The sequence below is a fragment of the Tenrec ecaudatus genome, chromosome 18, assembly GCF_050624435.1.
Source record: "Tenrec ecaudatus isolate mTenEca1 chromosome 18, mTenEca1.hap1, whole genome shotgun sequence".
Lineage (NCBI taxonomy): Eukaryota > Metazoa > Chordata > Mammalia > Afrosoricida > Tenrecidae > Tenrec > Tenrec ecaudatus.
The window spans coordinates 64702860-64724636 of NC_134547.1; the positions used below are offsets into that span (position 1 = coordinate 64702860).

At 45.9% G+C, this 21777-nt stretch overlaps 1 protein-coding gene and 1 non-coding gene across 3 annotated transcripts in view; both read right to left on the reverse strand.

Moving 5' to 3' along the window:
- The window catches only part of WDR59 (WD repeat domain 59), a 79490-nt gene extending 58199 nt beyond the window's left edge, over positions 1–21291 (reverse strand). Inside the window, exons 1-4 of one of the 2 annotated variants that reach the window (XM_075536900.1) lie at positions 21129–21291; positions 10764–10813; positions 4040–4175; positions 760–845 (exon numbers count right to left, since the gene is read on the reverse strand). In XM_075536900.1, the coding sequence (XP_075393015.1) occupies positions 760–845; positions 4040–4175; positions 10764–10813; positions 21129–21182 (326 nt within the window). In that variant the 5' untranslated portion in view covers positions 21183–21291. The remainder of the gene's footprint in view (positions 1–759; positions 846–4039; positions 4176–10763; positions 10814–21128) is intronic. The other variant, XM_075536901.1, reaches the window with a different exon arrangement.
- Positions 18512–18647, reverse strand: LOC142432928 (small nucleolar RNA SNORA42/SNORA80 family). The gene has a single exon (XR_012781011.1). It is a non-coding gene; the product is annotated as a small nucleolar RNA SNORA42/SNORA80 family (small nucleolar RNA).
- Positions 21292–21777: the final 486 nt, after the last annotated feature.

Here is a 21777-nt window from a genome sequence, read left to right on the forward strand (position 1 = left end):
AAAGACAAAACATGCAAAGTGATCTCGGAGCTATCGTTTCCTAAGTCAGACTCAACCACAGAGTCTTGGGTAAACCCAGTGTCTTTCGGTTATGGCCTACTGCCCTGTCACCACACAGCTCTCCTGGGTGGCAGGCCCGCCCTGATCCTCCGTACAGACAAGCCCATCTTGGCTTCGCTAGCCCTGCATTCTCTACTGCTCCTCCCCAGAATGAGTTTCCCCTTCACAGAGAGGGTGATTCAGGGAAAGAGCGGATCGAGGAATGCCCCAGAAGTCAAGTGGAAGACCAGGAGTGGATGGCGAGCCTGCACTTGGGTCACAACTGTGGAGTAGAGGGTCTCTGTGCCAAGGCTGCTCTCTGTCCCTGAGCACTCTGACTACAAACAGGCATTCAGTTGGCACAACTCCCTCTCCCTCACGCAGCAGAAATGACCTTGACTCCTTTACTCCGTGCCCTCTGGGGCTGGGGCTGACAGGAACACAGACAGGAGTTCCTACACAGCAATTGGTCTTCATGGTGAAAGTCACCACAAGTGAATGCCAACGACCCAACAGTCATCCAAGGGCCAGCGCCACGACGCTGGTCGCACAAAAGCCATGGATGGACAGCGTCTTCATTTTGCAGCCCCACCCCGGGACACAGTGAAGGGGTGCACGATCACTGAACACGTCTCCAGCAGTGAAGACAGTACCCTCCTCTCCAGCTTGAGGCCAAATGAGGGACAACAGGCCAAGGAATTGGGAAGGGCTGGTGCCTACCTGATGACCCGAGTGTGGCCTTGCAAGGTTGTGCCAACTTCCCCACTGCCGTCTTTCCACTTATACAGGTCAACCCGCTGGTTACTCTAGAGGGGAGAGATCAAATGAAGGAGAGTAACATAACATGCAGATCAGAAGATGTGCTGAAGGTTGAAAAGCAGCAGCCAGATAGGAGTCATCGTGCATAACACACATCTATCTTACAGGTGGAACTTGGGGGGGGGGGGGGAAGCTATCAGACAAAGGTATAAGCAAATTTGGCTTGAAATACACTCAGTATGTGTGAGGGAGGAAAATTTCTCTCTTTTTCTTTAATACTTAGGCTCGATCTCTTTTACTGAAGGTGGATTCTGCCTAAAAAAGGAAAGAGGAAATAAATGCATGAAAATATGCTGGCCCTCTAAGGTTTCCCATACGGACTCCAATAAATTTCTGCCCTTTTGCTTAAAAAAAAAGAAAAGAAAACATGAAATATAGTGACAAAAGGCGGGAAGATTATATAGAGAGGCCTAAGCTAATCTAAGCATGTTGCTATTGTCAGATGCCGATGTACAACTGAAGCAAACAATGGCCGGGTCTGTGCCATTGGCACCATCAGTGCTGTGCTTGAGCCCACTGTTGCAGCCACTGTGTCGATTCCTCTCATTGAGTTGAGGGTCTTCCTCTTTTTCATGGAGTCTTCACCAAGCACGCTGTCCTTCTCATCAGGAGGCTGGAGCCCAACTCAGGATGCCGCCCTGAGTGTGGTCACGCTCTTCCATCCCTGTCTCTTTAACTCTTAGCAAATGATTGGGCCAGACCATGCAAACAGGGAGCATGTAACACTAATCAAAGGGACTGGTCAGTTTCAGTTACCATCTCCCTGGCTATAAGGATGAGCCATCTTTGAAGCAGGAGCTGAGAGAAACCCCAGAACCATAGTAAGAGCCCAAACACAGCATGTTCAGGACCTCTGTCTGAAACGGTGGGGGCTGAGACTAGAGGCACCACAGGCTCATACAAGGAGACCAGGAGGCAGTACAGAGGGCTATCACTGAGACTGAGGCGAGGCAGGGGGCTGGTTTCCTGACCACAGAGGCAGAACCCAAAGAACCGTATGACGGAGAGGCTGAGGACCTGAAACAGACTTCACTTCTGGGAGGCATTGTTGCTGTGGACCTGTGAGCTACTGACTTCTATAATAGAAATGTTGCACCAAGCTGATGAAGCGCTAGAAGCACTCATTCCTTCCTCTGCTTCAGAAATTTGGAAGACAGCTATTCAGCCAACTAACTAGAAGAGATCTATATTTGTACCCATTCGAAAGAAAAGTGACCCAACAGATTGCTGAAATTATAAAACAATATCATCAATATCACATGCAAGTAAAACAGTAAGTAAAACAGTTGTAGCAGTACATTGACAGGGAGCTGCCAGAGGCAGATTCTGAAGAGGACATGGAACAAGGGATATCATTGCTGATGTCAGGTGGCTTTTGGCTGAAAGGGCAAAATATCAGAAAGATGTTTACTTGTGTTTTGACTATGCCAAGACATTTGTGTATCATAACAAACTACAGATAGCTGTGTGAATGGAATCCCAGAACACTTCATTGCGCTCATGCAGAACCAGTGCACAGATGACAAAGCAGTTGTGCAAACAGAACAAAGGAATACTGCATGCTTCAAAATCAGGAAAGGCGTGCCTCTCACCACACAAATTCAATTTGTATGCTCAACAAATAATTAAGGAAGCTGGATTATATCAAGAAGAATGCACTATCAAGATTGGAGGAAGGTTTATTAAACTGAGATACGCAGATGACACAACCACCCTGCTTGCTGAAAGTGAGGAGGACTTGAAGCACTTGCTGATGGGGATCAAGGATTGTAGTATGGGTTACGGTATGGATTACAATTCAATGTAAAGGAAAACAAAATCCTCACAACTGGACCAGAAGGTAACATCAGGATAAATGGAAGGTTGAAGTTCCAAAGGATTTTGTCTTGCTTGGATCCACAACCAATGCTCACGGAAGCAGCCATCGAGAGATCACACGACACATTCCATTGGGTGCATCTGCTACACAAGACCTCTTGTAAAACGTTGAAAAGCAAGGGTCTCTGTCTGAGAACTAAGGTGCCCCTCACCCACGCCCAGGTGTTTCCAATTGCCGCATGTGCTTGTGAGAGCTGAACACCGAGTAAGGAAGACCTCGTCAGCATCGATGCATTTGAACAGCGACAGGACCGGGGACTGCAAAAGAACAACCAAACCTAACTTGGAAGAAGTCCAGCCAGAATACTCCTTAGAGGCCAAGATGGAGAGACTTCATCTCGTGAACTCTGGACATGCTGTCATGAGAGACTAGCCCCTAGAGAAGGAACAGCATGCTTGGAAGAGGTGCAGTGAAAAAGAGGAAGAGCCTTAACCAAATCGACTGACACACTGGGCTGCAACAATGGGCTCAAACAAAAGAACAACTGTGAGGCTGGCGCCAGACCAGGCAGTGCTTCCTTCGACTGTAGTTAGGGTGGCGATGAGCCATTGGCCCCGAACAACAATAAACACCGCGGCAGGTGAACAAGCTCGATTCCCTTACACGCCACACTTCCTCATCCGGGCAAAAGGGCCGAGAAATTTAGATCCCTAATTATGTGCGTGGAGAATGATCTAGAATCTGGCAAAGGATATGACCTAGCCCAGATCTTTTAGGAGCCATGAATATCTTAGAAAACCTAATAAACACTGTGTCTTTTCCCGGGAGAAATTCACACATAAACACAGAGAGATTCTGCTAAAACAATTCAGGAAATTCGTCATTGATGACTCCCAATCAAGAGGGACTCCCTTCCTCTGAATAGAAGGGTGTATGGAATCTTCAGGAGCCTTCTGGGAAAAGGGAAGGTCGACCTTTCTTGGAGGCAGCAAGAACCTCATTCAGGGCCTCCTGACTTCACCCGAGTTACTCACCCAGCTGCTGGGAAAAACCGGTCTCATCGTGCCCCTCTCAAGACTGCGAAAATGGGGGCGTCTACCTACTCCCTCGAGTCACCTGGATTCAGCTTCCAGGAACATAAGGTCAGACACCCTTGATACCGGCAAACAGTTTCTTTTCCTTATTTTTTTCTTTTTTTAATTTCCCAGTCTGCAATTTGCCCCTGCCTTTCTTTCAGAACAAGCTGGACTTCTTTTCTAACTGAGAGGTGAAGGCTGCATTCTCTCCTCTGCCCAGGACACAGACCGCCAGCATCCGGTCACACCTTGAGGGCATTGTGCACGCATGCCTCCGTGAGCTCACCGAGGCTGCAAAGTAGTGCGCAAAGCTGTCATGAGGATTCCACTGCACAGCACCAATGTCCCATTTGCTCTGGCGAGAGATCTTTCGGTGACCTTCAAAAGGGGCATCCAGATTAACGATGTACAGGAATCGGCGGCTAAGAGAACGATAACAACACGTCACACATTAGCATCAAGGCAGGATAACACATGTGAATCACAGATGGCTTGTCAGCGGACTGTAAACACAAACCACCTCCCAGACAGCGCTATGCCTCCCCACCCCGACCCCCCACTTCACTGCTCCGAAAGGCAGGCAAGTGAGGAGTCATGGGACTGTCAGGCAAATGAAGCCCCTACACCCGCGAGAGTCTACCGCAAAGGGGCTCGTCCCTACCACACCCATCCGTGAAAAGTCTAACCCTGTCCCTCCAATTTAGCACCCATCACCCCCACCCCAGGCTTTTCCAAACCCTCGACCATTCATCTCTGCTTCCACTGGCATGGCTTGCATGTCACCTTCAGCACTTATCTAGTGCTCAGGGTCTCGTGAGAAGGAATAAGGAATGGAGGACAGGCCACATCATGATTCTCGTTGTAACCCCACAGCCCTAGGCCCGTGGCTGAGCACTGGGTTGAACACATCCTACTCACTTAGCCAAAGATTCCAGAGGAAATCTCGACTTCTCTTGCAATCTGCCTACCTGCCGGAAGGGTAATAGCAAGGCCCCGCCCCAAAACTGGTAATATTCAAAGAACACAGTCCCACGGTGCTGATCAACGTAAAGGCTTCAAAAACTGGAGTGCTTGATGTTTACCTATTTTCCTTTTGTTTTTAATTGAAAAACCCCTTGGTGTATGAATCACCACATGGCGGCCCTCAGTGGTGGATTTGCTGTCAGAAAACACTCCCAGCTCCTGGAAGTCAATGGGCACAGGCCGGCTCAACAACGCAAGCTTGATGGTCCCGTCAGAAGACAGAGAGGTGAAAAGTTAAATCGGTATAGTAAATTTCCAGGTGGTGACAGAAACCCCAATGCAGGAGGGTCAGAGAGAAGAGGGAAGGCAAAGAGAAGTCACCACAGTACAGCGCATCAAAGATTTCTAAGACAGTGCAGAACAAAGGTCTACACCCTCTGATCTCCTGTGAAGCAATCAGCTGGTCCTGAGGCAAGCAGACCGGCGCCTTCCCACTCGTAAGAGAAGCAGTCAAAGGTTAAGAGCTATACATTGGAGATATGGATCCACAGGGGATGGGGGTGGATTAAAGAGCATACACAGGAAACAGAAAGTGGGCACTGCAGAATAAACACGGCTGATTGAACATATGTGTTTATCTTCAATCCCCCCTGAAGTACCACAAAAAATAAAAGTTAGAAAAGGGGGTGGGCAGAAACCCTCCAAGAAAAAGAAACCGAGAGGAAATGAAAAGCAGATGGACCCCCAGTGAAAATGATCCTGAATGAGAAAGCTAGAGCCCGGTGTCTGCAGATGCAACTGAATGGGAAGCAGGCTGGCTCCACTGCCAAACCTGGGCCGGCTTGGGAATGCAAGGACCAAAATCCAGGATCACACAAAAACAAGGAGACGTGTTGGAAAGAGCCAGGGAGCGACTGGGCCCTGTTAGCATTCGATTTGAGACACTCATCCAGAACAGCACCGGCTTTGGGACAAGACACCAGTAGTGGCGAATGCTGTAAGATCAGAGACCTTCAAGTTGCCCTTACTCAGCACTCACAGGTTAGGGATCTACTCCTCTACTCTTCAGACAGAGCGGCAGATTCTTAGCAAGAGAAAAATTAGAAAAACATTTTCACCCCAATGGGGGAAGCAAAAAATCAACAAAACAAGTTAGTAAACCAAGACAACAAAACCTAGAGAGTTCATTTTGGTGTATCCCCCAACAAAAGGACTTAGTTCCCACCCGATCTCCTGACAGGGACAGCCTCACGGGCCCCAGTAAACAGACACCAGCCCCCCTCTAATATGAACAGAGGAATGACATCAGTCACCAGAGGAGCTCTAAAGAACAGGCACTCACACCATCAAGAGAACAACAGGAACTCAGAGCAAACGCAAAGGTTGCAGGGAAAAAACATAGATATGCTCAGAGAGATAAAAGGCCATGTAAAAATGATAGTAACTAAAAAGAAGGCAAAATGAAACACCAGAACATGAAAGCGCTTAGAAATTAAAATAACAGTTGAAATTAAAAATCGGATAAAAAGATTGGAAAGTAAAGTTGAAGAAAATGCCCAGGATGCAAGACAAAGAAAAAAATAAAAGACAACTGTGTAGGCTGCCAAATTAACAGAAGTACCAGAAAGAAGAATGAGAAAACTGAAGGAAGGAAACTATCAAAAAATGAAATTTTCCCCCATGCAAAAAAGATTTCAAGACTGAAAGAGCTTTCCAAGGTAATGAAACATATTCTCTACCTTAATCTGAATGGTATCACATGAGTGTATTAGGAATAATGTCAAAAGATAACCTACAAATTGGAAGAAAGCGTTTAGGAAACAGATCATCAAAAAGTAGCTAATTCCTCAGGAGTCTACTTCTTTCAGGTCTGCCTGCCTTAGTCTGTACATTCTGTTGGACCTGTCTACCACGGTGCTCATGCCGAACCGGGACCTGGACCAAGAGGCAGTCATTCAAACAGAACCAGGGGATGTTGTGTGGTTTAAAGTCAGGAAGGTGCGTGCCAGGGCGGCATCCTTTCACCCAGTTTATTCATCTGTTTTCTGAGCAAAGACTTCAAGAGGCTAAGCTATATGAAGAGTGTGGCGCCGGCATGGAGGAAGATTCTTGCTGAAAAGGAAGAGGGCTTGCAGCACTTACTGATGGTCAACACGGACTGCTCAAAGAACACAAAAATCCTTACAGCAGGACCACTAAGCAACGTCAGGATAAACAGGGGAAAGACTGAGACTGTCCAGGATTTAATTTTACCTAGATCCACTATCAACACCCACGGAAGTAGCAGTCAAGAAATTAAAAGACATACGTGCTTGATGCGAATCTGCTGCATAAGGCCTCTTTTAAAGTGTCAAAGGGTAGAGGAGCTTATACCAGGGGCTCAAGTAGAAAGAAAATGCTTTGAAAAAGATGATAACATATGTACAGATGTGTTTGACACAATGGATGTATGTATGGATTGTGATAAGAGCTGTAAGAACTCCCAATAAAAAACTAAAAAAAAAAAGGGCAAAAAAATAAATAAAGTATCAAAGAGCAAAGATATTACTTTGAGGACTAAAGGTGCACTTGACCCAAGCCACATGCATTTTCTTTTCTTTTTTTTTGCCACATGCATTTTGTTTTTAATTTTTTGCCACATGGATTTTCAATCACCTCATAAGCAAGTGAAAGCTGGACAATGGATAAAAAGATCTCAATGCAAAACCACTTTGTTCTAACAAATCGGCATTCCATGATGCTCATCCTCCCGACACAATTGCGGAACACAAAATGGTGGGTGCAAAACAACTGCTGAACACAAAATGGTGCATAAGCCAAAATGTGGGGAAGAATGTGGATGGTGCCCAGCTATGAAAAGATATAGTGTAAAAAAAAAAAAAAAAAAGATATAGTGCCTGGGGTCTTAAAAGGCCTGAAATTAAATAAGCGGCCATTCAGCAGAGAAGCAACAAGCCCACATGGAAGAAGCACACCATCAATACGATCACGAGGAGTCATGGGGACCCATGAGGACCACGTAATAGGCATCAGAAGACACATAACAAACACACAAACAAATAAGCAAAAATATACTGTTGAGAACAAGGGGCGTGGCAGAGACCCAAAGCTCATTTTTAGAAAATGGAACAATTCCTCCACAGAGGGGCCACAAGGAAGAGATGAGTCAACCAGGGTGGAGTAAAGCATCAATGAAACACACACTATTCCTCTGGTTCCTTGAGGCTTCCTCAGCCCCTACTACCATGACCCCAGTAATGCTTCTCAATTAAGACTAGACCAGAACATGTACACAGGTACAGCAAAGAGATAGGGACTCATGACACACAGAATCCAGGAACAGGAGTGGGAATAGCGATACCATAAGGGTAGGGAGAAAGGGGGAACTGATCGCAATGATTGACAAGTAACCATACACCCCTCTCCAGGGGGAAAGAGAACAGAAAATATGGGGGAAGGGAAACAGCAGTTGGTGTAAGATATGAAAATAATAATAATTTATTATCTACCAAGGGGGTATGGGGGTGGGTGGGAAGGAGGAAAAAAATGAGGAGTTGATACCAAGGGTTCAATACAAAGTAAATGTCTAGAAATGAATGAAGGCAACATATGTACAAACATGCCTGATGCAATCAATGTATGGACTATAACAGGAGATGTGAGAGTCCCCAATAAAATGATACAACGAAAAAGAAAGATCTGAGAAGAAATGATGCATTTAAATTCGTGTTGGAAAACAATATTGAAATAGCATGGCTGCTAAAAGAACAAATAAACCTGTCTTACAAGTACAGCCAGAATGCTCCTTCAAAGTGAGAGGATGGTGAGGCTTTGTGTCACATACTTTGAAAATGTAATCAGCAGACACCAGGCCCTAGAAAGGGTGGGTGGAAAAGAGGAAACCCTCAATGACAATGACGTGGAGTGACACTGGCTGCAACAGGGACTCAGACAACAATTGTGAGAACGGCACAGCACCAAGAAGGGTTTCGATGTGGGGCAGGAGCCGCTGTAAGTCGGAGCTGACTCAACAGCACACAACAGCATATGCCTGGTAAGTGTCCAACATCCAGACAACATAGAAAAACGTCTATAGCTCAATAACAAAAGGCCAAATAAGCCTATTGTGAAGCAGGCAAAGGATTTGAATGGATATTTCAATAAAGAAAACACACAAATGGCCAATAAGTAGTACATGAAAAGGTGCTCCATTTTTCAATAGGGAAATGTAAGCCAGAGTCACAATGAAATACTACTTCCCTCTCACCATGATGGCTACTATCAGAAAACTGCAATATATGTGCAAGTATTGATCTCTCGCTGTCTGGAAGAGAGAGGAAAATCAAAATATAGCAACAATCAGATCAATGATCTGATGGACCATGCAAACATCAGTCGATGGTACCCGACTACCACCACCAACTGCTCTGAAAAGGATCAATTTATAAGATCCTGCATAGATGAGAGAAAATTTCGGAACAAAACTCAAAATCATAAAAGAGGCCAGGCTTATTAGTGGGACGGAGACCGGTAAGACCACCAAGACTATGGCACTTAATTACCTTTCAGACCTGGAACTGAGTCTCCTGTATTAGAATAATTACCACTTATGATTAAAATTACCACTTATGATTACCCAACGACAAAGTTCAGAGGGTGAGGAAAGAAAGATGAAGAGAAACAGGAAACAGAGAAGAAGTACAATAGGCAGTGGTAGATTAAGTGGCTTGTAATGGGTGAAGTACATGAATTGTTGAGGTAAAACTGATTATCTGCCCTGTAAACCTCACTTAATCCAAAATTTAAAAGGTCGGAAAGTGGAAAACCAGTCATTGGTATGGACTTGGAGAAACTGAACTTCATCTTTTACTAGTGAGCGTATATGATGGTAGAGTCCCTGTGGAAGAGTGTGGTCAGAAGTCCATTGCCATCGAGTTGATTCTGACTCACACCAACCCTTGAGACTATCTATAAGTGCTTATGGGAATGGAAAGCCCAGCCATTCTCCTGAGGAGCTGCTGGTGGTTTTGAACTGCCGACTATGCAAATCACAGCCCAATGCATCACCACTCACCAACCCCAGACAAGATTTTCTAGACTGCAAAACTTTACGGGAGCAGACAGCCTCAACTTTCCCCTGCTGAGTGGCTGATGGGTTTAAACAAACAACCTTGCAGTTCACAACCCCACATCTAACCAACATTGTCACCAGGCTCCTTGCAAAGAGTGGCAGCTGGTCAAAAAGTTAACAGAAAAGTACAAGACCCAGAAATTTCACTAACTATGCACCCTCAGAGACATCATACTAGAACAAGGGTAGGAGCCATGGTTGGTGCTGTGGGTTAAGCAGTGGGCTATAACAGAAAGGCAGGTGTTTCGAGCCCACAGGAGAAAGATGAGACAGCGCTTCCGCAAAGACTGACAGGCTGACACCCTATCCTGTAAAGCTGTCTTCAGCTGGGGTCAACTTCACTATGGTGGGTTTGGTTTTCTCATTTGGTAAGATGATACGGTTATTTGGAAATTACAAGTGTGGCCAAATTCATAAAAATGCTGTGCCAGCGAGCACTGTGAAAACTACATAGTTCAATCTCTTCAAGAGAAAACTGAAAGGAGGGAGGTCAACTGAGTATGTCCAAGGGCCCGGGATTCTTGGCATTGTCCAGGTCGCCACCATTCTCCCACTTACATGTTAGGCCACACCGGATGGCATCTTTCTGAAGAGACTGTGCAATGCACAGAAAACCAAAACTTCCAGATCAAACTATCAGTCACTACAATTTAAAAAGATTTATATTGCTTTTAAGGCGGAGGTGCACAACAAACTGCAAGGTCACCAGGATGTCAGCGCTTCACTCTGTGGCTGTGCTCTTTAACTCCGAGGGGGCTTCACAATGTTGGTGGGAAAATCCCACGATCTTTTTATTCTACCTACCCTGGAACTTTTTGAGGGCCCTTGTAGAAGAGTATTTTCCACGTTCCCAGAAGACTCTTAATTTGCAATTTGCTCTCAGAAATCGTGGCAGAGGATCTGAAAGCTCACTTACCCAGAAAGCACTGCATGCTGCCCAAGACAGTCCACAGACATAGCCGTCGCCTGTTACAAAGAACACAGATTCAGTGCTGCCGGCAGACCAAGGCCCAGTCAGACGAAAGAGAAGACCCACCTCCCTGGTCCTTCCCCAGCTACCAATTATCATTCATTAGTGATCTACTCATTAATGGATACTTGATCAGTGCATACTTTGACTCCCTTCGAGCTCTCACATTCACAGTTCATAATAAGGGAGCTTAGATCAGCTACCCCAGAACCAGGACTACACATAAGGTAAGCTAGTGCATTCTAAATGGAGAAAGGACTCAGAGGTCCTGGAGCTCTTAGCGAGTCTGAGTAGCTCAGAGTAAACAGTAGCTATTACGCACAAGTAGAGGTCAGCATTGGGCTTGCGGAGGCCCATTACAAAGGGTTATATCAAAACCAGCCCAACCCAACCATTGTACAGCACCCCAGACAACACGGCAGCACTACTGCTTAGGGTTTCCAAGGCGATCCATGTTCCAGAAGCAAACTGAGACATCTTTCTTCCACAGAGCAGCTGCTGAGTTCAAAGAGCCAGCGTTTCCCTCAAATGGGAGCCTTTCACTTGAGCAGCCAAGTGCTTAATGACTATGGCAGGTGAGCTCCCAAAGGAGAAAGGGAAGGGGGAAAGGGAGCAAGGGGAAGGAAAAGGTGTGAGCAGAGTGTGGACCAATGTGCCAGAGTGCCCCTCTGGAGCTCTGTGGGGAGAAGCCTACAAGCTGAGGCCTCAGCACACCTGGTGGAGGAATGGCTAAGATTCGAAGTCTGGTCGAGTTTAGGAACTAGGTAACCATGAGATCTTGTAATGATCCTACTGTGAGAGGTCGGGACCCCCAAAATGACGAGATAGAATTTCCCATCAGCCTGAGGGGAGTGACTGGCTGCAGATTAAAGATATCTTACAAAAGTAAAGTAGTGTTTTATACCCTACTACGGGGTAAATTTTTGATCTTATAAATAAAAGAGTCTTGGTGGTGCAGTGGATTAAATGCTCAGCTGCTAACTGAAAGTCAGCTGTTCAAACCCACGAGCAGCTCCACAGAGAAAGTGAGGCAATCTATGTAGCAGTCACATAATCTACTAGCTACTTGAGAAAGGGGTAGAGTCTAGACTGTCTATCAGGTCATAGCCCATGAGGCCTCCGTGTGGGCATTATCTTCTCCTGAGGATTCTGGGAACTCCTGTCTTCCTCCCTGGAGGTGGAACACACACTGTCTCCCCGTGAGACATTCCTGTTGACAAACCACGTGGAGTCACACTGATGGAGCCAGAGTCCTGGAGCTGGAGGAGCCACATGGAGACCACCCCACCCCCCGCCAGTGCTGAGATGCTTCTACCACCACTGGATCCACAAGACTTTCCACTCCCTGGCCTGTGATTTTCCTGTAGTCGGCACCATTGCATGTGTTGCATGCATCTGAAGAGGAATTTATAGGTTGGTAACAGACATATAGGCTTATATGGAACTTATGGACTTGATCTGGACTAGGCCGGGATGTTTTGTTATGTACAATTGCTCTTTTATATAAAATTCTTTCTTATATACATACGAGTCTCCCTGGACTTGTTTTTCTAGTTAACTCGGACTAACACAGCCTGGTCAAAGATGAGCCACTCCCTCTTATACTATGACAACCATCTCTAATAAAAGTATCAACTGATTGACCCTTCTAAAATTCCTTCGATTCTTTAATACCTCCTAGGATAGTAAAAGTCAACAGTTCACTTTCAACTGTAAGATATGTGAATTACACCTCAATAAAGCGATTATCAAAATACCTTCTACTACATCATTTCAACTTAAAAAACAAGGATGACACACTTTCTAATATTCAAGTGACATCAAATCCAGAGATGGATTACTAATATTCTGAATTAACAGTTCCATTTTGGTACAAACACATATCTTTTTTAGAACTCCTAATATATCATCAGAGGACTATCTTTCTACCGTGATTCAGATGAAACAATTATCTCTTTATAGAGAACTTTGGATGCTATAGCCTTGGCTGTCTAGTGGATTAAGCACTGGGCTGGTAACCATAAGGTTGGCAGTTCAAACCCACCGATTGCTCAGAGGGAGACAGATGAGGCTATCTGCCCCAGTAAAGGTTTACAGACTTGGAAACATTATGCAAACATTATACTCTGTCTGTGAGGGACCACTATGCCTTAGAATTGAATTGAATTGAATTGAAAGCAGTGGGTTCAGCTTCCCAACTATGCAATAATATCTAGGGCATGTTATTTGAAATGACTATGAAGGAAATCAACCCATTTTCCTTGAGTCCCCGCTGAATTAGAAAGCTGTTCTGTACAAAATGAAGGCACTTTGCCTGTTCACTCTTCCAGATGATGCAAAGAGGAAACAGCCAATCAATGCAAATCAGAGCTAGGTCAGCTCCTTTTAAATCCATTTATCAACCACCAGCCTGCGCAAAGGCTGTAATACGTGCATTATCAAATTCACAGAATAAAATCACTGCTATAAAAAAGGTCACACCCCTTCACATGGCATGATCCAATCTCTGTCGATGAGAAAGGGACACTGCTACAAAGGCTGTGACTATTCCCATCCAATGCTGCCTGGAAGTCATCTATTGGAGGTCTGGTTCACACATGTGCTCAACACAGAGTGCTTCTCAGGAAGTCTCCCCCTTTACAGTGAGAACATCCTCACTACCCCACTAACTAAAATGGGTATCAACAGGTAAATCACCTCATCTTTCTGAGTCTCGGGTTCCTCATTTGTAAAATAAGAGAGTAGATTAGACACTTTCTAAAGATCTTTTCAGCCCTGAGAGTCTATTAAATATGTTGCTGTTGGGCCAAACTCATTGCTTTCTTAAGTGAATTTTCTAATATCACCTTAACATAAGTAACATTCAATGAGCACTTAGCATATGCTCACCGCTGCGTTAAGTGTTCTGCATCGATTTTCTCATTTTGACCTCACGGCAGTGGGTGGAAAAGAACTGCCACCCTTAGAAAGTCCTGTTTGCAAGGCTGGCCTTTGGCTGGTGCCTGGGAATTGAATTTTGGGAGTGTTCCCACTTTCCCCCAACTGACAAAACTGGCTCACTGTGCCCAGGCTGTTTGTATAAACAATGTGGTTAATGCAAAATCCTGCTTTCCTCTGAGAGTCTAGGAATTGGGTCCTGCCAGATCAAAGGTGATGACGAGACCAGCACCAATCAAAACCTTGGGCACCGAGTCTCTAATGAGCTTCCCTGATAAAAACAATCCACATGTCCTGTCACAGTTCAACCCCGCGTAGGTTTCAGCGCCATCCTGTGTGACTTCAGGGAGCCCTGGTGGCATACTGGTTATGTGTTAGGGCAGTGGTTCTCAACCTTCCTCATGCTGTGGCCCTTTCATACAGTTCCTCATGTGGTGGTGACACCACCCCCAACCATAACATTATTTTTGTTGCTACTTCATCACTGTCATTTGGCTACTGTTATGAATCGTAATGTAAATATCTGATAAGCAGGATGTATTTTCATGATTACAAATTGAACATAATTAAACATAAAGCATTGTGATTAATCACAAAACAATACATAATTATATACTGTGAAATATTGATGTGTTTTCCGATGGCCTTAGGCGACCCGTGTCATTAGACCCCCCCCCAAAGGGGTTGCAACCCACAGGTTGAGAACCACTGTGTTAGGGGCTTGCAAACCACAAGGTACCAAATATACTCCAGTAGAAGCCAACCCGACTATCAGCCATGACACCTAATTTTACCACAAAAACAGCATTAAAAATGTGCGGAAAAACTCGGCTTGTACACGATGATATATGGTAAGCAGTTTGAAGCCACCAGCCACCACATGGGAGAGGGATGAGGCTTCCTCCTCTCGTAAAGAATTCGTCTCGGAATCCCACAGGGGCAGTTCTATCATGTTCTACCTGGCTGCTATGAGTTAGCATCAACTCCAGGGCAGTGAACTTGGTTTGGGTGACTTCAGCGGGAAAGGGCATTTGAAAGTTTGCTCCTGGTTTCCTCCGAACTTCACCCTTCTTCCTATGCTGATTCTGACCACTATCCTTTCACTGGAATAAACCATAACCCTGCAAATGACTGTTGCCTGAGTCTTGTGAATCCTCCTAGTGGGTCATCAAGCCAATGAGTGGCCTTGAGGACCTCCGGGACAGGCAGGTGCTTTTACTGAATGAATACTCATTTTATGAATGAAGAAACTGAGGCTAGGGAAAGTTCAAGAATTTGCCCCAAGAACAAACAGCAGACAAGCAACATAACCTGGATTCTGACTTTCCCGACCCTTAACCTCTTTGCTACTTTATGTTCTCACTCGTCCATCATTGCATCTTCATATGAAGTTTCCTAAAAAACAATTTGCAGAATTCACATCCAAATTAGTTCTCTCTCTCTCTCTCTCTCTCTCTCTCTCTCACACACACACACACACACACACACACACACACACAGACACACACACACACACACACACACGGGGTGGGAAGATGCAGGGGCGAGACCCCGCGGGGGGAGGCGGGAATTAAAAAAAAGAACAAATTAGGCATTTCTGCACATTCCACAACGTGGGACCCTACTGCTTCCCTGTCCTAACTCTGTAGTTTGATAGGAAATTTGAGTGAAATTTGAAACTCAAACTCACTGCCACCAAGTCAAACCCTGCTCACACTGACCCAATAAGCAGAGGAGAATTGCCCCTGTGGGTTTCCAAGACTAACTCTTTCTTTGTGGGAATAAAAAGCCTCATTTTTCTCCCTCGAGTGGCTGGTAGTTTTGAACTGCTGACCTTACAGTTAGAAAGAAGCCCACTATGTAACTCACTAAGCCTCCCAGAGCTCCTATGGGAGGCTTGCTACATACTAAGCACTATTATAGGCAACAGGGGAACAGCAGTCCAACAAAGCCATGTCTCCTCCGACACAGGGCTTACACTTTAGTAAGGAGAGAAAGGGGAAGAGTGGTGAAAAAGCATGATCTGAGGAGGAGTCAGAGGTCAATATAAAGAACAGGCCAAATTAAGGCGTTTCTATTCTATGCTAGGTACAGTAGGAAGTCACTGGAAGATTATTATCAAGAGAGAAATATAAACAAATTCATATTTTTACTTGTAATAGGATATTTATAATATTATTTACAATATTTTGCTTAGAATAAGCTATTGATATTTATCACATTATTAAAATCACCAAAATCTAAAAACAATTCAAATGGCCTTCAGCAGGTGAATAGATACATAAATTATTGTCTAACCATAGAACAGAAGGCAACGTGGTCAAGAAAAACGATTGACTTAACTGAGACACAAAACAACAGGGATGGACCTCAAAAGCAGCAGGCTGAACAGAAATGGGAGTAGGGACACCAGGAGGGTAGGGGGAAGGTAGAGAGAGAAGGGAAGGAAAGGGTACCGATCACAATGGACAACATATAACCACAACACAGCCCTCATGTGGGGGAAGGGAGACAGCGATAGGTGTTAAGATATAAAAATACTAATAATTTATAATTTATCAAGGGGCCACGAGGGTGGGAGGGATGAGAGAGGAAAAAAGAGGAGCTGATAACTAGTGCTCAAATAGAAAGGAAATTTTAAAAAATAATGATAGTCGCATATGCACAAATATGTTTGATACAATTGATATGTGGATTGTGATAAGAACTGTAAGAGCCCCAAATAAAATGATTTTTAAAATCATTTTATTGGGGGCTCATACAACTCTTATCACAATCCATACATATATCCATTGTGTCCATTGTGTCAAGTACATTTGTATATTTGTTGCCATCATCATTCTGAAAACATTTGCTTTCTGCTTGAGCCCCTGGCATCAGCTCATTTTTCCCCTCTCCCCACTCCCCCCCATGAACCCTTGGTCATTTATAAATTATTTTGTCACATCTTACACTGTCCTTCTCCCTTCACCCACTCTTCTGTTGTCCATCCCCCTGGAGGGGGGTTATATATGTAGATTCTTGTAATCAGTTCCCCTTTGCACCCCACCCTCCCTCCACCCTCCCGGTATTGCCACTCTCACCACTGGTCCTGAAGGGTTCATCTGCCCTGGATTCCCTGTTTCTAGTTCCTATCAATACCAGTGTACATCCTCTGGTCTAGCCAGATTTGTAAGGTAGAAATGGGATCATGATAGCAGGGGATGAGAAAGCATTAAAGAACGAGAGGAAAGTTGTATGTATCATCGTTCCTACACTGCAGCCTGAATGACCCCGTGACCCTTCTGTAAGGGGATGTCCAGTTGCCTACAGGATGGGTCTTGGGTCCCCAATCTGCACTCCCCCTAATTCACAATGATTTGATTTTTTTGTACTTTGATGCCTGATACCTGATCCCTTCGACACCTCGTGATCACACAGGCTGGTGTACTTCTTCCATGTGGGCTTTGCTTCTGAGCTAGCTGTCCGCTTGTTTACCCCAGTAAAATGATTTTTAAAAATAAAAGCAGTAGGATAAGTGAAAGAAGGCAGACTCAAATACACATTATATACTTTGATCTGTTACATAGGTTTTGAGGGGTTGAGGAAGGGATACTTCTTCGTTAGCTGGTGCAATTATTACAGAAGTACTACACATGGGAGGTCCTAACAAAGTCATTATTTTCACAATTCTGCAAAGGCTTTTACTGTGGGCTCTGGAGGTAGGCCCTTGCCTTGTTTGAGCTGCTGTTTGGCATCTTCAAGCAGCCTGGCATCTCCCTTTCCCCATTTCTGCTTGCATGCTTGTTTGTTCCATCTTTTTTTTTTTTTATCTCAAACCAACACAAAAAGGACAAGCTACTCCCCGATGGGATGATACCCACAGGCACAGAGGTTAAGACAACATATTTTGGAGGACAATTTTGAATCCATAATAGGGCACAATGGAACCTCTTGGAGTAATGGAAATATTTCTCTTGAACTGTGGTGGTTACATGACTGTCGAAACTCAACAACTGTATACTTAAATGGGTTGGATTTATTATACATCATGGCCCAGTAAAAATGTTTTGTTTTGCTTTAAAAAAAAACCCACTCTGGTTATGCAGACGGAGAGTTGGAAGGGGACAAGCAGCTGGGGGTGCAGGGAGAATGGAACGGCTATTTTGAACATCACTGACTTTTGAGATGCCTCTCAGCTGCCTAGGTGGAAACAGAAGCAAGCAGCTAGTAACGAATCTGCATTTTCTACCTTCACCACTCTGGTTTTCTTGTGTAATATTTGTGAATATACTATTGACTTAGTGCTTTCTTAGCTTCATAGTCTGCTAGTCACCTTGCTTTGAGGGCAGAAACTACTTAATGTGCCCTGCTTTCAGCACCCTGTTCCTTCCAATACCATCGGCACTCGCCACAAGAAGAGACTTAAACAGCCATTACTTAAATTTTCATTCAAAACATATTTCAATCTACTAGTCCTACTTCAAGTGCTCAACACCCATATTCCTATTATCACAGAAAGTTCTACTGGAAGTCTGAAAGGTTAAGTCTAAGTTTTCTTTTTCAAATTTTTATTTATTTATTTCTAAGTTCCCTAATAGTCCTCACAATACTCATGGAGCAACGATTCTAGGACCACTAAACCAGGGTAGCTGACATGCTACACAGGTTCGTGAGTGACTATTACTGGGTGGCAGCCACAAAACTTTGTCTTAGAAGGCAAACGGCATTTGTGAAAGTTGTAAAAAGGACTTTCACCTTTCTTTCTTTTTTTTTTTCACCATGCAACCCACCTTCAGTGCCTGAAGCCCACGGGGGTAAAGCCAGGCAATGGTTCGGAGTGACAGTTTGTTTTCGCATGGGACACTGTGAGAGGCCCATGGGATCGGACCTGCCACAAATCCAAACCTATGCACGGACTTTCACCTTTCAGGCTGGGATTTTTCTCTGACAAAAATCTAAAAAAATAATAAATTTATGTAATTTTTAAAAGACTTGAGGTGTTCTGAAAACGGCATTCCTTATACAAAAGGCAATATGAAGATTATTCTCCTGTCTATGTTAATGAAGTAGTTAATAAAACAGGTTCCCATCTCTCCCCACACCCCAATCATCACCGCCAGACTCACACTTTAAGGTCCTCTTCCAAATGAACAGGAAATCTAGAAAGAACAGCAACTCTCACAAGGCAGTTAAATTGCAGATTACTTTGTTCCCCTTCCTATGACAACTGCTGCTTAGGTTTAATTATTTGACACTGCTTCAGAGCATCCTCACAGCTGGGTCAGCACCCTCTCAGCAGGTCTCCTCAATTACATCTCTGCAGAAAAGCGGGCATGAGATGGCCTGGGTTTCTGTGAGAATTAAAGGACCTGTGCTTTAGTAGCTTCCAAATTAGCAGGCTCTGAAGCACAAAGCATGATTTGGTCCCATCCTAGCCCCCCAGTGAAAGCAATTAACAGAAGGGTAACAGGGATATGGCACTTTTCCCTAGGAGTCTGGCGCCTCCCTTGGGAGAGCTGGCTTCACAGAGACACCATGCTGACAGTGCAGAGTGCTTCAAGATCCCTTCATCCAAATGCTGCTGCTGCTGTTGCTGAAATCCTCCCAGGGGGCTTTGTCTGAGAGTACCAAGGAGCAAGATGCTGGGGGGGGGGGGGGTTCCTCCATTCATTCCCCTTAGCAACCCAGGTTTCTTTCTATTCAGAGCCAGTCACCTGTGGATCAACCTGGGAGAGGCTCAAGAAAGACTTGTTGGATGAATAAATGAAAATCTGGCATACTGCAGGGCTGGTCCTAGATGGCAGGGGAGGAGGGACATAACGCTTATTGCAGAACAATTCCCTGACAGGTCTAGAAGGACCCACTATGAGGCCATGTGCAGTGAGATGTACAAAGGTCTGGTGGGGTACTCACATTCAAATGCAAGGTGCCACCATATAAAAGTCACTTGGGCCCAGTCTCAGCTTAGAGCAGTGGTTCTCAACCTTCCTGACGCCACGACCCTTTCATGCAGTTCCTCATGTGGTGGTGACCCCCCCAACCATAAAATTATTTTCGTTGCTACTTCATCCCTGTCATTTTGCTACTGTTATGAATTGGGCGACCCCCAAAAAGGGTCGTGACCCACAGGTTGAGAATCGCTGGCTTAGGGGAAGGGGACTCACACTCATGCATGGTACTTTCATGAATTAAAAACCCACTGCCTCTTGTTGTGATTGAACTGCTAAGTTGTATGGTATGTAATTATATGTCAATAAAACTGTTCAAACAAACCCACTGCCACCGAGTCCATCATGACTCATAGTGCCCGCATGGAGGGTTTGAGATGCTGCAGATCTTTGCAGGAACAGGCTAGTGGGCATCAACTAAAAGCCTTTCAGCTAGCAGCCCCACCCCAAAATCCACAGCACCACCAGGATCCTTTTCAGGCGAGTAGAAAGCCTCCTCTTTCTCCCTTGGAGCAGCTGGTGGTTTCCGATTGCTGACTTCGCAGTGAGCTGGCCCAAGATAATCAGCCACGATGCCAACCAGCGCTCCCTAAACGTTCATGTTTCCAGAGGCTTACCATTTGCCACCAAGGCCATCTGCTCTAAATGTGTTGCCTCATCACACACACACACACACACACACACCACCCCCACCCCCCATGCCAACCCCATAAGGTGGGCAGACTCAGACTCCTGCCTTCCCTTTCGGCAGCTCAGGGGGGCACATGCAGGGAACCCACTCAGTTCCCAGGATAGGATTTTTCTCCATTATCAACAACAACACCTAAAAAGCCTAGAAGCTGAAAGAGGGCCTTTGCAAAGCACTTTCCTCTGAGTCCCCACAAACCCAGTCTACAGGGTTGACTTCCCTCAACAAAGGCCATCTGTGCGAGCAGCCCAAAGTCACGAGGGAGGATCTCTGGGAGCAAGCACCTTCCACGTCCCATCCTAGCGTCCAGCGGTTCTCAATCTGTGGGTCGCGACCCCTTAGGGGGTCGAACGACCCCTTCACAGGGCTCGCCCGATTCATAATAGCAAAATGAGTGATGAAGTAGCAACGAAAATAATTTTATGGCTAGTGGTCACCACCACATGAAAGGGTCGCGGCTTTAGGAAGGTCGAGAGCCACTGCGCAGGAAGTCTCCCCTCAACACTGGCACGCACTCCGGTGCTTCAGGGTCCCAGAGTGGACCCCACGCCCCGAGCACCAGCCGAGTCCGCCTCAACCGACCCCAACGGCTATCAAGGCTCCTGACGCCCGCCCGCGTCTGACAGTTCCGAGCACCCCTTGTAGCCTGGGGGCTCTCCCCTCCGCCCCACAGACGGCCCAACAGCGTGGGGGGGTGGGGGGGCGGAGAGGGAGCCAGGGCGCATGCCCAGAAGGCTCCATTAGGCCCCGGCTCACCTGCGAGTCGCGGAACTCCACCACCACATTTTCACTGCTCCATCGCGCCGCCATCTCCTCCGCCCGCAGCCCAGGTCCCAGGAGGGCGCCCACCCCACGCCTGACCCGCCTTCCGGGACTCGGAGCACCTCACGCAGCCCGCGAGTCCGTTCTGCCACGCTCGGTCCACGCCCCACCTCCTGGCCTCCAACCATTGGCTGACCCAAACATGGGCTCGGCCCGCTCCTCTCGGCTTGTCCAATTAAAACCCCGCGCCTGCCAGAAAGACCAGCCCCCCTCCCACATCCATCACTCAGATCCAGTTATCCATAGGCCTTGCGGTGGCGGGCCCGCCTCCTACCGCGAGCTCTGTCGGGAATTGTAGTCCGAGGTCGAGCAGCGAGTGATAAATCAGGAAGCGCTCTGGGGTTAGGATGATAACTCCGTGGGGGCGTGCGTTCTTTGATCCCCTCTCTGGTGTCCCTGAGATAACCAAAAGTTACTTCCTATGCGACCTGTCCCTAAAGGTATGATACGGCTCCCAAAGTGTGATCCAGAGACCACCGAGGGTCTTAAAAGGCAAAACAATGTTCTCAATCGCACTAAAAAGTTACATGCCTTTGTCACTTATTCGCTTACCAACACACAGTGGAGTTTTCCAGAGACTACG